The sequence below is a fragment of the Nuphar pumila genome, chromosome 10 (assembly GCF_984573655.1).
Source record: "Nuphar pumila chromosome 10, dmNupPumi1.hap1.1, whole genome shotgun sequence".
Taxonomy (NCBI): Eukaryota; Viridiplantae; Streptophyta; class Magnoliopsida; order Nymphaeales; family Nymphaeaceae; genus Nuphar; species Nuphar pumila.
In genome coordinates, this window is record NC_143258.1 from 32,613,926 (window position 1) to 32,627,940 (window position 14,015).

A 14,015-nucleotide genomic window follows, 5' to 3' on the forward strand; every position below is an offset into this window, starting at 1 on the left:
TGGTTATGTAGTTACAATGTTCCGGATCGCCATGTTTTCACCTTTTTGTTTTTAATGTATATACCTCTTTGGCACTCTCCAGTGTTTGTATATGGCCTTTTGGCTTAAGAACCATGTGTATCGGGCCCCTCTCTTCCCCTCTTTATGTACTTTGCTTACAAGTTGCTATAAAGAAGTTTTATGCATCCTTGCCTCCTTGCTCTCTTTGTGCTTGTTCATGCGCGTACTCTTGCTTTTGCTCTTGCGCGTGTGTTGTGAGTTTGCTTGTGCACTTAAAAGGCCTGCTTTCGGTGTTTGTGACTACTTGAAGCTACGTCGCAGAGGCTTTCACTTTTAAGCCCGTGACAAGTTGGTACTAGAGCCTTGTCTACGTTGGGATTGACAATGGTGCCGAAGAAAAATATCATGACTCGTTTAGGTAGTATGGTTCCTCCTGAAGAAGAGTTCATGGCTGATGATCGTGTGTCAGTTATTACGCATGATGTCGCTGAGTTGACGGGGAAAGTGACCAACATGGAGAAGTTGGTTAATGAGACTTATTCTGCTTTTTCGGATCTCAACTTGGAGATCAAGACCGTAGTAGAGGGGGTGAAAGATTGTGAAAAGTCTTGCCACTAGATTTAAGGATTCAGTGGATTGATCTTGCCACCAAGTTTGATGATCTACTTGGATGGTTCAACATCATGGTAATAGAAATGAATGTTGTCCGACGAAGGAATGACCAGTTGGAGCGACAGTTGAGGATTGTCCCAGTTGGTAGAACTGCAACGCATGTGGATAGGCCGCATATCAAGCTACCTCAGCCCACAAAGTACATAGGCAATCGAAACTCGAGAGACCTCAAGAACTTTATTTATCAGATAGAGCAGAATCTTGATGCTGCTAGGGTGGAGGAAGACGTAGATAGGCTGTGCACCAGAACGATGTACTTTGCGGATGAAGCGACTCTTTGGTGGAGATGCCGTTTAGACCATGTTGTGCATGAGCTTGTCACGGTAGACTCATGGGAGGACCTTAAGAGAGAGCTACACGACTTTGTTTTGCCAAAAAAATGAAGAAAGATTGGCCCACAATAGATTGTTGGCATTGAAACAGACATGGTTGGTTCATGATTATGTCAAGGCGTTCTCCTCGGTGATGTTGGACACCGAGGACATGGGCGATGCAGATCGGTTGTTCTTCTTCAGCCTCGGATTGCAGGGGTGGTGTAATATCGTGTGTTTTTACACTATATTAAATTCTGGCTTTTTAAAATTTTGGTTGTGTAATAGAAAAATCGATAAATACTCGATATTAGATGGCATCAATTGAAGTTGGGTTCGGCCCAGTCTCATTGAGAAGACCTAAACGAGCCAATTAATAGGTGATAAAAACTTTTATTTTTGACATTTAAAATCATGCAAAATTCGAGCGAAATTTGGGTTAAATTTAGGTGAAATTCAGAGGTAAAATTTGAGTTAGATATCATTAGATGCGCCTCAAAATTCTGAATCCGTCGATATTTTATTTTTCTAAATTCAGGCTACGGTTGGCTTGAAAATCATCTTTTTTAAAAAAAAGTCTGTCTCGATGGGACCGAGTATGGGTTGGATCGGACCAGATCCGATCCGTAGGATTCAAGTTAATATGGATGTGGACTCAGTCCAAGATCCATATTAATTAGGATTTGATCCAGTTCAAGATCTATATGAATATTGGATATGGATTTGGATTTTGGATCTGAATCCAGATCCAAAATCCAGGTCCCATGAAATTAAAGAATTAAGAGAATTTAAAGTTAAAAAGACTCCCAGAGGGATAAGGCACCCTTTGGAATTTTTTGGATACTTATTAATTAACAATTAATAATTAATAATTAATTAATTAAATTAATAATACAAAATAATTAATTCCGAATTTCAATCAAATATGAAAGTTACCAAATAGCTGGGACCTCTAGAAGAGCCCCTTTGGTTGCTATAAAAAAAGTAAGTAATTAGAAAGAGAAAGAACTTGGGAAAAAAAGTTGACAAGAAATCTAGAAAAATTAGGAAAGTAGGTTGGAGATAGAATTCCATATAGAAATTCTATCTCAAGCCCTCATATGAGAAACTCTAGAGGGGGGCGTCACCCTCTAGAGGCCCTCTTTAGTATAAAAACTCAGAGAGAGTTGTAACGCCCCCAAAATTTCGACTTGTGATTTCGAAAACTTTATCGAAAAACCTTTCAAAGATTTAAAGTTTTAACTTTTAAAAACGACAGCGGAAGACATTTAGAAAGGAACCTAAGTCAACAATTCTGGGTACGTTAGCTGAAAAAAAAACCATTCACATGTACAACAACTTAAAGGAATTTAAGAAATAAGGCAATCGATTAAAATATGCAGTTTATTACAAAATGAGCATTTTATTCCAAAGTTCAATAAATCAAAGAAAACTCCAAAAAGTCCCAGAGCCAAGCCGCCAGCAGAAAGAAGATGAATCTTGATCCACGTTGCACCACGCCATCGGCCGCCAGTGAAGTCCCACTCCTCACCTGCCCATGAAATGGGTCAGTTTCATAACAAACCAGTAGGTGCACGAACAGATAGGTAGAATGAAAATAAAACAGGACATTCATGAGATAAGCAGTTATGATATTTAAGCAATTAAAGCAGTTGTAGTCTATTCTAACAAATGTAATAAGTGCAAAGAGTGGTTAGTTGAAGCAGTGTAAGTCTCAGTCATCTACATCTATTCATGAATATATTCTTTAAGTTCTGATATTAACTGACCTGTGGGTACGCACATGCACGAAACGTAGAAACAACCAAGACCGATCCGGGGGTTTATTATGTCAGGTGTTTTCATTAACCCGGATGGCTGACTGAGTCCGCTCCTAAGGGGACGGTCAGTGACCAAGAGAGTAAATCCTCAAAGGCATTCGTGGCCCATGGATGCATCCAACTTCTGCAGAAGTGCCTGGGAGTTACCACCTAGGATAATTTATGGTAATCCCAATTCCCCTAACTCCGATGACTGGGGAAAACCGAGTCTTTTGCCCATGGGGTGGTTGTTAACAACCTGTCCATCGGAGTCTTTGTACCATCCATTCTCTCCCTTGATGAACCGTGAAGATCGGATGGGTACGACGGGGGTTTCTTAACCGCCGCCCCATCCTACATGCTCTGGTCCATTAGACCCACTCGAGCATCTTGCCTGTGAAGGCGAATGGTCACATTTTTATGTGATCTCAGCATTTTGCTAATTGCACTCATCGAGGTTGCCACAACCTCATCATCCCACCATCGTAACCCACATGGGACGTACTTGTCCAAAAGTACGATCGTACCTTCCTAGAGGTACAACTACGATGAGAGGGCAACATAATGGTTTATGATTCTTTTGGTTCCTACATGACATGTTTTGCTTTTCTGAGCAATTGGCCTGTGGAGGCCGATATTACCACATCAAAATCAGTAAAGTATAGATTTAACACTTCAATACCCTCCATGATCTTACATAAAATTCATACCGTACCTGCCTTAAGGTTCGGTTATAATAGCAATTGCAGTGGTTTTGAGTCTCTTCATAAAGTCTATCTTAAGTATGCAGTTTCAAATGAATAAGCATGCATAATAGACAATTATGAGTTAAGTAATCGTACACGTAAAAAGGCATGCCAAGTAAACTACTTGATTCTTTCTAGAATGAGTCTACCCAAAAAATTTACATTATGCAATTTCAAAAGAATCACAAAGAGTAAAACATTGATCAACCAATACTTCTTCAGATACGCAAATATGCAAGAATAATTATTCTATCTCAGAAGTCTTATTTTATTTTGTTCATACACACTATTCGTGCGACTTTCTCCTACCTCGGGATGTCGTGTAGCTGCGTGCGTCTACGCGTGTAGATGATACGAGTCTCGGGCCGCGGAGCCAGAGCGGGGGTCCGATGCGAGGTCTGCAACAGTGCTATGTTAATTATAATGCGGAGAAAAAGAAAAACAAGCCTGCCTATAGGAAAAAGAGAGGCAGCAGGGGTGTGCCCTTGCTGGCCGAAAATCGAAAAACGACAAGGGGCGAGCCCTTGCTTGCAGACAGCTGCGGGGTGACAGGGCTGAGCCCTCTGTCAAAAACAAAATAGCGTGGCGGCAGGGGGGGCAACCCCTGCCGACAGCCACCAAGTGGCAGGGGCTGAGCCCCTGCCGACAACAATGAGATGGCAGGGGGCCAGCCCCTGTCGAAAGCACAAGACGGCAGGGCCAACCCCTGCTAACGGCAAGAAGTGGCAGGGGCAGAGCCCCTGCCGACCGCAAGAAGTGGCAGGGGCCGATCCCCTGCCAACAGTACACAGTGGCAGGGGCTGAGCCCCTGCCGAGAGCAAGAAGTGGCAGGGGCAGAGCCCCTGCCGACCGCAAGAAGTGGCAGGGGCCGAGCCCCTGCCAACAGCACACAGTGGCAGGGGCTGAGCCCCTGCCGACAGCAATGGATGGCAGGGGGCCAGCCCCTGCCGAAAGCACAAGACGGCAGGGGCCAACCCCTGCCGACAGCAAGAAGTGGCAGGGGCTGAGCCTCTGCCGACAACACGAAGTGGCAGGGGCTGAGCCCCTGCCGACAACAAGAAGTGGCAGGGGCCGAGCCCCTGCCAACAGCACACAGTGGCAGGGGCCGAGCCCCTGCCAACAGCACACAGTGGCAGGGGCTGAGCCCTGCCGACAGCAATAAGATGGCAGGGGGGCCAGCCCCTGCCAAAAGCACAGGACGTCAGGGGCCAACCTTTGCCGACAGCAAGAAGTGGCAGGGGCTGAGCCCCTGCCGACAACACTGGACGACATGGGGGCCAGTCCCTGCCAAATGCCACAAGGTGGCAGCAAAGAAAAGGGGGGTGTCGCAGGGGCCTCAGGTCCCCTGCCGGCACTCCGGCGAATCCCAGCGAGAGAAGGGGACGACAGGGGCCGCGTAGGCCACCTGTCGGGGCCCCGGTGGCACAGGGAGGCGGTGGGAGGCCGCGACAGTGGCTGTGAGCCGCCTGCCGGCCTCCCGGCGAGGTGACAGGGAGGGGGGTGAGGAAGAGAAGAGGGAGGAGAAGAGAAGAGAAGAGGGAGGATGGCGTACCTGGGAGCGGTGGCCGGTGTCGGCGACGCGCGCAGCAGGGAGGAGACCGGCGTGAGGGGGAGGAAGCTCGAGAGGGGAGGCGTGCCTCCCCTCGCCCTCCAGCAATGCTCATAAAGAGCTCGGGGGGGGGGGGGGGGGCGATGAAAGGGGAAACCTCGGTGGGTTTCCCCAATCAACCCGAAAAGGAAGGGGGAGAAGAGGGGGGGGGGGGGCGCTCGGGATCCTGCGTCGGGTTACTTAAAACCCTAAAATAAAAAGGGGCCCGGGTCGGGTCCGGACCCGACCCGGCCCGGGTCCAAACAAATTTTTTTTTTAAATGGGGTTTTACAGAGAGAGAGAGTAGCCTTCTTTCTCTCCGGTCATCTGAGATTTTTCGATCGTTTTCAAGCTTCGAAAAAGGTACAGGTTCCTCTCTCTTGATTCGAATGGAAGGAAATTGTCTAAATCATATTCATGTGAGATTTTTTAAGGAAACCATGAATCTGATTTTGGTTGTGCATGTTCAATCTATTGGCTGTAGATGCACGATGATGTGGATGCTTATGTGTGGACTTGCTTGATTTACCAGCAAGACAGTCCCATAAACCAGAGACTTGGAGGATTGTTGGAGCATCTACTAGTGCCAAGCCGTCCATGAGAGTGCATCACCATGGATTTTATCATAAGCTTACCAAAAGATCAAGGTTGCAGTTCAATCTACATGGTTGTGGACAGGTTTTCGAAGCATGATATCTTCGTGCCTGCCCCTGCCACCTTCTCAACTGTTGATACCACAAAACTGTTTGTGCGGAATGTGATTAAGTATTGGCGAATCCCTGAGAGCATTGTCAACGATCGTGACGCCTGCTTCACTGACAAATTTTGGCGAAAAGTATTTCGCTTGATGGGGACAAACTTGCATTTCAGTACAAGTTTTCACCCCCAAATCGATGGACAAACAGAAAGGATCAATGGCATGTTAGAGGAATATCTGCGACATTTTGTTAGTGCCAATCAAAGAGATTGGGTTGATTTACTTGATGCTGCTCAATTATGCTACAATCTCCAAAAGAGAGTCATCCGACCATAGTCCATTTGAAGTAGCAACAGGACAAGAGCCGCAAACTCCGCACTCTCTTGCCGTGGGAGGACGTGGCAAAACACCTTATGCATACCAGTTTGTCAGGAACTGGCAGAATCAAATAGAGTTGGCAGAGGCGTATCTAAACAAGGAGACCAAACACATGAAGAAATGGGCAGACGAGAAACGTCGGCCAACATAATTTTATGTTGGAAATAAGGTGTTGGCGAAGCTCTTCCCCGACCGCACAACTATTTTTCACGACCACCACCGAGGCTTCATTCGCAAGTATGACGACCGCTTCACCATTTCCAAGTGCGTTGGGAACTTGGCGTACAGGCTGAACTTGCCATCGAATTTTCAAGTGCATTCAGTCTTCCATATGTGCAACCTGAAGCCGTTCCGTGAAGATGAAGGAGACCCTCAACGAAGCATGCCTTAACATGCTGCCATTTCGCGATGCACGCCGTCAATAGTCAACATCCTAGGTAGAGAATCAGAAGTCATCTTGAACCACTCTAATAACTACCTTGGCGAAATAAAAAAATACCTGGTGCAGTGGAAAGGTCTACCAAAATGTGAAGCCACGTAGGAGAAAGCTGCCTACATGTTTCAGCATCGTCAATTTGTGGAGGGCTATCATAAATAATTGGTGTTGAGGACGACACCAACTTATGCGGGGGAGTGTGTTTCGAACTGCCATGTTTTCACCTTTTTGCTTCTGATGTATATACCTCTTTGGCATACTCCTGTATATGGCCTTTTGACTTAAGAACCCCGTGTATCAGGCCCTTCTCTTCCTCTCTTTATGTACTTTGCTTACAAGTTGCCACAAAGAAGTTTTATGCATCCTTGCTCTCTTTGTGCTTGTGCATGCGCGTACTCTTGCTTTCGCTCCTGTGCTGTGAGTTTGCTTGTATGCTGAAAAGACCTGTTTTCAGTGTTTGTGACTACCCGAAGTGTAATATCTCGTATTTTTCCATGACTTTTAAAGCAAAAAAATATAATTTTTAAATTATACATTTATATGTAATGAATAAAATCATGGAAAAATGATTAAAATATAAGTGACATCAGCAGGGTCTGGGTGTGGCCCAGAGTCCACTGACAAGAATTAAATGAGTTAATTATAACTTGAGAAATTTTTGATTTTTAACCTTTGAATTCGAGGGAAATTCAGGCGAAGTTCGGAAGCAAAATGCAGGTATGACCATTGTTAGATCCGCCTCGGAATGTAGATCGCGTAGGCGACCTGTTTTTTCGAAATCGGATTACGGTTAACCCAAAAAATGCGTTTTTCAAAAACTGGGCCTCTATTTCGAAACTTTTTTTAGATTGGATCGGACTGGATCCACTCGGTTTGATTCAAGTTAGTATGGATCTGGACCCAATATAGGATCCATATTGACTAGGATTTGGTCCAGGATGGATCCATATGGATTTGGATATCAGATTCAAATCTGGATCCATAATTCATCTATGGCAATTTTAAAACTGAGTTGAATTTAAAGTTTTAAATTTAAAAAACTTTTAAATTAAAGGATGACGTAGAGTTCTACCTGGGCTAGAACTCTACCCCATGAGGATTTCCACAATGGGGCGTCCCCCTTTGGAATATTCTTTAGAATATTAATTAGATAAAATTTAATAAAAAGATTAAATGATAATAAAATCTAGAAGATAAGGGAGTAGAGTTCTACCCAATTAGGAGAGAGGTCTAGAGGGGACGTCACCCCCTTTCTAGACTAAAACAACTAATATGAAAAGAGGTTTAGAAGCGCCTCTCTCTAGAACTTGAGTTCTAGAGAGAGAGTGTGAAAGAGAGAGAGAAAGGAAGAGAAGGAGAGAGAAAAAAAAGAAAAGCAAAAATCGTGTAAGGGTTGTAGAAAAGAAAAAAAAGAAAGAAAGAAAGGGAAAAGAGAAGAAGAAAAGAAGAATAATCCAACATCCATCCATTTTCTAGTTTTCTTTCAATCTACGAATCAAGGTACGGGTTTCTCTCTTAATTCACTCGGGAAAGGAATCATATAAATCGATTTGAGCATGAGTTTAGTGGGGAAAAGGGGGAATCTTATTTTATATATATATATATATATATATATGGGTGTAGTTTGTTGATTGTCGATTTCCCTTGTGCATCTAAATCTGAAAATATGCATGTCGATTTTATAAAGTATGCATTTGAATACATATATATCGATTTTCTTGATCTCGCATCTGAATATGCATGTAGTCAGGTGATCGATTTTTATTTTCTTATGCATACTGAATTTACCTATGAGTATACATATTCAGGTTTGTCGATTTTCCCTGTTCATATATATATATATATATTCAGATTTGTCGATTTTATTGACCTTGCATCTGAATATGCACATTATTGATTTTCCCTATACATGCATCTGAATATATTAAGTATATATATTTCATGTTTATTTATTTTCCATGCTCATGTATCTAAAAGCACATACATGGTTGAGATTTGTCGATTTTCTTATTTATGCATACTGAATATATATGTATACATATATATTCAGTTTTGTCGTTTTTCTGGTTCATGAATCTGAATATATAAAGATAGGTATATGTTCAGATGTATTGATCTTATCAATCATGCATCTGAATATATTTTTGGTGATTTAGACTTGTTGATCATGCATACTGAATATGTATATATATATATATATATATATATATATATCTCCAGTTCTGTCAAATTATTTGATTATGCTTTTGAAAGATATATGTGTTTCTGAACTTGTCAAATTTATACTCATGCATCTGAACATGTATTTGCTATTTTCAGACATATCGAGTTTAGTACTCATGCATCCAAATATGTATTTGTTGTTTTCAGACATATCGAGTTTAGTACTCATGCATATGAACATATATTTGAAATTTTCAGCCTTATCGAGTTTGTGCTCATGTATATATGCAGCCAGCATGGTGTAAACAATTATTTTGGGTCTGGCCGACCCATGTACAAGATTATGATCGTGTACATGGATCAGCCAGCATGCTGTACATGTTTATACAGGTCTGGCCCACCCATGTACATGATTATAATCATGTACATGGATCAGCCAGCATGCCATACATGTCTGTACAGGTCTGGCCGATCCATGTACATGGGTCAGCCAGTAGGCTGTATACATATATATCTTTGGTCTGGCCGACCCATGTACATAATTTTAATCATGTACATGGATCAGCCAGCATGCTATTCCATGGCTATTTTTGGTCTTGCCACCCATGTGCATGAATCAGTCAGCTGCATACATATTTATTCAATTTGGCCGACCCATGTACATGATGCAAATCATGTACATGGATCAGACCAGCTGCAGTTTATGTGTGCATTCTTGTCTGGCCCACCCATGTACATGGATCAGACCGGCTGTGATCTGTTTATTTTTTGAGTGGTCGATACATGTACATGATTTTGATCATCTACGTGAATCTGACCAACAGTGGTAGATTTACTGCATAGTTGATTTTGTGTAACATGATTTGAGTATGTACATAAATCTGATTGGCACTTAGCTTTTTTTTGCATAGCCGATTTGCGTACATGAAGTTGGTCATGTACATGTTTATGATTGAAATATGTATTTTCTGAGTTGATACATAAATCTAATCCTAAAACGATCAGTTTGAAATTGTGCATATCGTACACATGAATCTGAAATTAATTAGATGTTTGCATGGCTTGATCTTATGCATGTTTGGTTGATCATATGCATGAAATTGATCATGAATGGTGTGGTCCTCAATCATTGTATTCACATGCGTATATACTTAGCTTAATGTGCATTCATTTTGTGTTTTGGATGCACATTATGAACATGTTTGGAAACTGTGTTGCATGTTCACTGGAATTTTGTAATGTGCATAAATCACTTTTGAGATATGTTGGGTTTAGATGTGAACCACAACGGGCCATGTAGGCAAGGAGCTTGTGATGCTCTAAATGTTGTTGATTTTATTTATGCATTGCAAAATTTATTTATAAAAATTATTGGTTTTCCCAAGTTTAATTACACTGTTAAATTGTGAGGGCTAGGACCCAAAATTGTTTTGCATATTGATTTGCAAAATATTCTTGTGTAAAGAACTTGAAATTGAGTTGAAATGATAAAAGAGACTAAGCAATGAAATTAATCTCTTCCTTGATATTCATTCCACAATGTGAGAATCTTGAATGGCGGTCATGGAGGACCGTGAGGATACTAAAACTCCGTGTGCGATTGTGCCTCAGAACCCGATGTGGTGGTTCACCTCCTGGCCGCAGTTTTAGGAAAATTTCAGTCACTTTTCTTGGGAGTGGTGTTGTTGACTCAACTGTAGTTATTGGTATACCAAGAAAGTGTCGTCAATGGATGTTGATTTTCTTGATGTCCTGACATTAGATGTTGATTTCTAGTGTTCCGATGGATGGTGTTGATTCTTGATATCGGTTGAGGAACAAGTGTGAAACCTAGTAATAAAATACAAATTGTGTGTTAAGCTACGACTGAGAACCTAACTTGAACTTCGGGAATTGTGCCCGTTTTGAGTATCTGTGATTTTAAGGAATAATGAAAATTAAATTTGTGTGCATTTAATAAGGACATGCATGAAAAAACAACTCTGATAAATAACTTAATAAGTTATTCATGCATGTGCATTAAATCATGTATATTTTACTGTTTAACATTAGTTCATGCATTTATGCATATTTGGCTTTGCATAATATTTGGTTAAATACTTGAATGGTAAAACGATTGTGGTAAGTTATTGCTTGTGTTCCTGTGAAATTTATGCCTGATTTTGTTTATGCTATTTTCTTTATTATTTTGATTTTTAGAAGAATTTGTACAAGGACTTCGGTTCTTACCTGTTTTCTTAAAACTATTTTACAGACATAGATGATCAGTGATGTCTTGGACTGGCTAGCTGGAGACTACGGAACTTGTGACTAGTGTCTGAGTTCTAACAGATAACTTGATTTGATATAGTCAATTTTGATATTCTAGACTCCTTGACTTTTTAATTGATTAATAAAGTTTGATTTATTACTTCAGTTGATTCAATGCATGAATTGGTTTGTAGTTTGGTATATTAAATCTGTGATGTGCCCCAGATCGTTGGGCAGAGTTTCCACAAATGTTTTTTAAAAAAAAAACTGAAAAAAAGATTTCACTATTTTTACGAGGGTCAGTTGGAGTCGTTACATGAAGCTACATCGTAGGGGTCTTCCCTTCTAAGCCGGTGACATAGAGAATCTTATTAAATATTATTTAAGCTATTTTGGGCACCTGTACTGTGGCAAGTGTTTTCATGTCTCTCTGATTTGAAATATATCCATATTATTACTTTTTTGCCAGATATCTTATGGTTTTGAGAAACCTACGTTTAAATTGAGTGATAATGATATGAATCACTTCTTTGAATTTTGTGGTGCATTTCTGAATTGCCTTATTTTTTTTGGATTATTAGTCTAAACCTTTTCATGTATTTTTTTGACAGTGCATGGTGGAATTGGTGAGGATGGTACCCTACAGTCTATGCTGGAAGCTGCTGGAGTACCTTACACAGGTGAGAGATTTGCAAAGACTTCCATCCGGCATGTAACATTTCAAACCTGTAATGAAATTTCATTGTCTTACGTTTTTTACCTCATCTACCTGTAGGTCCTGGCGTCACAACTTCTAGGACTTGCATGGACAAAGTGGCAACATCCTTTGCTATTTCCCATGTATGTTAGTCAAGGAATGCTATTTATTTCCCATGGACAGTGTGAATTCCTGTTTGAAAACATAGTACCTTTTTTTCATCAATATTAAATGGTTTTGGGAATAAATCCTTATTTATGTCATTGATATGGGTGGTCTGAAATGTATATGAAAATAAGGGCAAAACCCGTGGCTTCTTTGAGGAACTATCTATAACATATAATTCTCCACAGTGTTCACCTAGTGCACGTGGCTCCCAGTGACAGGTCCAGAAAACCTGACAAATATGACATTGTTTTCATGTGCCATTTAAGAGTAGAGATCAGATCCCTACAAAAGTTAGTAACTAGAAACTCATTTTTAATTGTAATTCAATGTCCAGAAAATTCAAGATTCACTGTATAATATGCATAATGGGATGAATAGTGCAATTTCCAGTAACAATAATGCATTTACCTCTATGAGTGACAAGGTTTGAGAACAAACCTGACTAGCACCCTCACTATCTATAAACCACTTTGTGGGAATGTACAGACTTCTAATGATGTAATTGGAGCAAGCTTCATTTTCAACTTGCTGAGGTTGTCCTACATTCTCAAAGTCAATGTTGATGTTGGAATTGTAGGCAATATGCTGAAAATTGGAGCTAGAACCAGAAGCTTCTCCATTTGTGTGTCCACATCACGGATAGATGTGCTATTAGTGAAAAAGATATCCTGACCATTAGTTGCCATACTTTGCTCCTTATTCCTGTTTTGAAATAAGGTTTCATGCTTTAATAATATAGGATACTTCAACAAAAGTAGGAGGTCGGGACATTGTACTTGTGCAAAGCTTTTAGACTTCTCATGGAGTCCTTGAAAGCATAATAGGCTTGTTTCAGTCAGATACATAACAGATACTCTTTATCCTGTTCAGATACTCGGAAACAAAATTCTCATTCTTTTTGAAATTAAATTACTCTTTCCACAAGTTCATCATGAAATGAGAATCTTCAACTACGAACAAGAATGTCCACAAATAGATACAAAATAGACAAGCACAAAAGTGAACCACAAGGGGCACACACAAAGAAGGCTCTCACAATATAGCAAATTAATATTTTATTAATATCAAGTATGAAAAAAAACATACCAAACAATGGGGAGACATCCCCTATTTATATACACAACGAGGGAGAGAAGAGAGAGAAATAATGGAAAAGAGAGATGCCTCTCTACCTGTTAGATATAGTCTAACCACTAGAAATATTGGCTGTTAGACCTTGGTCAACCTTGGTTGACTAGATTAAGTACAAAAGAAAAGGATAAAAGAAAAGGAAAAATAGAATATATACATATATATATATATATACATATATATATATATATGTATATAATATTACACATATATAAATATACATATATATATATATATATACAATGTATTTATATTTTAATACTTTCCCTCAAATTTATTGTATAATGACCGAAAGTTTGCCTAAAAGGAAGTAATGGGAAAGCGAGAGGCCTCTCTACCCGGTAGATGTAGTCTAACAACTAGAAATATTGGCTGTTAGACCTTGGTCAACTAGATTAAGTACAAAAGAAAAAGGAAAAAGAAAAGAAAAAAGATAATATATACATTTATATATATACATATATATATATATATATATATATGTATATAGTATTATATATATAAATATACATATATATACAATGTATTTATATTTGAACACTTTCCCTCAAATTTATGGCATAATGACCAAAAGTTTGCCTAAAAGGAAGTAAAACCTAGGAGCTGAGAGAGGTTTGATAAAGAAATTTGCCAACTGGTACTCTGATGTAATATAAGAAAAATCAATATTGCCATGTAGATACTTCTCTCGTACATTGTGACAATCCATCTCAATATGTTTGGTGCGCTATTGAAAAGTACGAATGCTGACAATGTATATTGTACTTTTGTTGTCACAACACATTTTTTAGGCTCCTACTACTTGAATTCCCTTATCTACCAACAAATTCCTTAGCAAGACCATTTCAATAGAGGTAGTAGCCATAGCCTGGTGTTCAACTTCTGTTGACGAAAGAGAGATCTAGTGCTTCTTGTATCGCCACAAAATTAGGGGTTCACCTAAAAATACATAAAAACCCATAGTTGAGTGCTTGTTATT

At 40.1% G+C, this 14,015-nt stretch overlaps 1 protein-coding gene across 6 annotated transcripts in view; it reads left to right on the plus strand.

Moving 5' to 3' along the window:
- Positions 1-14,015, plus strand: part of LOC149826621 (D-alanine-D-alanine ligase family) — a 257,262-nt gene that overhangs the window by 141,859 nt on the left and 101,388 nt on the right. For all 6 annotated transcript variants that reach the window (XR_016434777.1, XM_090018909.1, XM_090018910.1 and 3 more), the window contains 2 exons: positions 11,652-11,720; positions 11,816-11,880. Coding sequence is in view for 5 of the 6 variants with exons in the window: in XM_090018909.1 (XP_089875035.1) it covers positions 11,652-11,720; positions 11,816-11,880 (134 nt within the window). In the remaining variant the exon portion in view is untranslated. The remainder of the gene's footprint in view (positions 1-11,651; positions 11,721-11,815; positions 11,881-14,015) is intronic.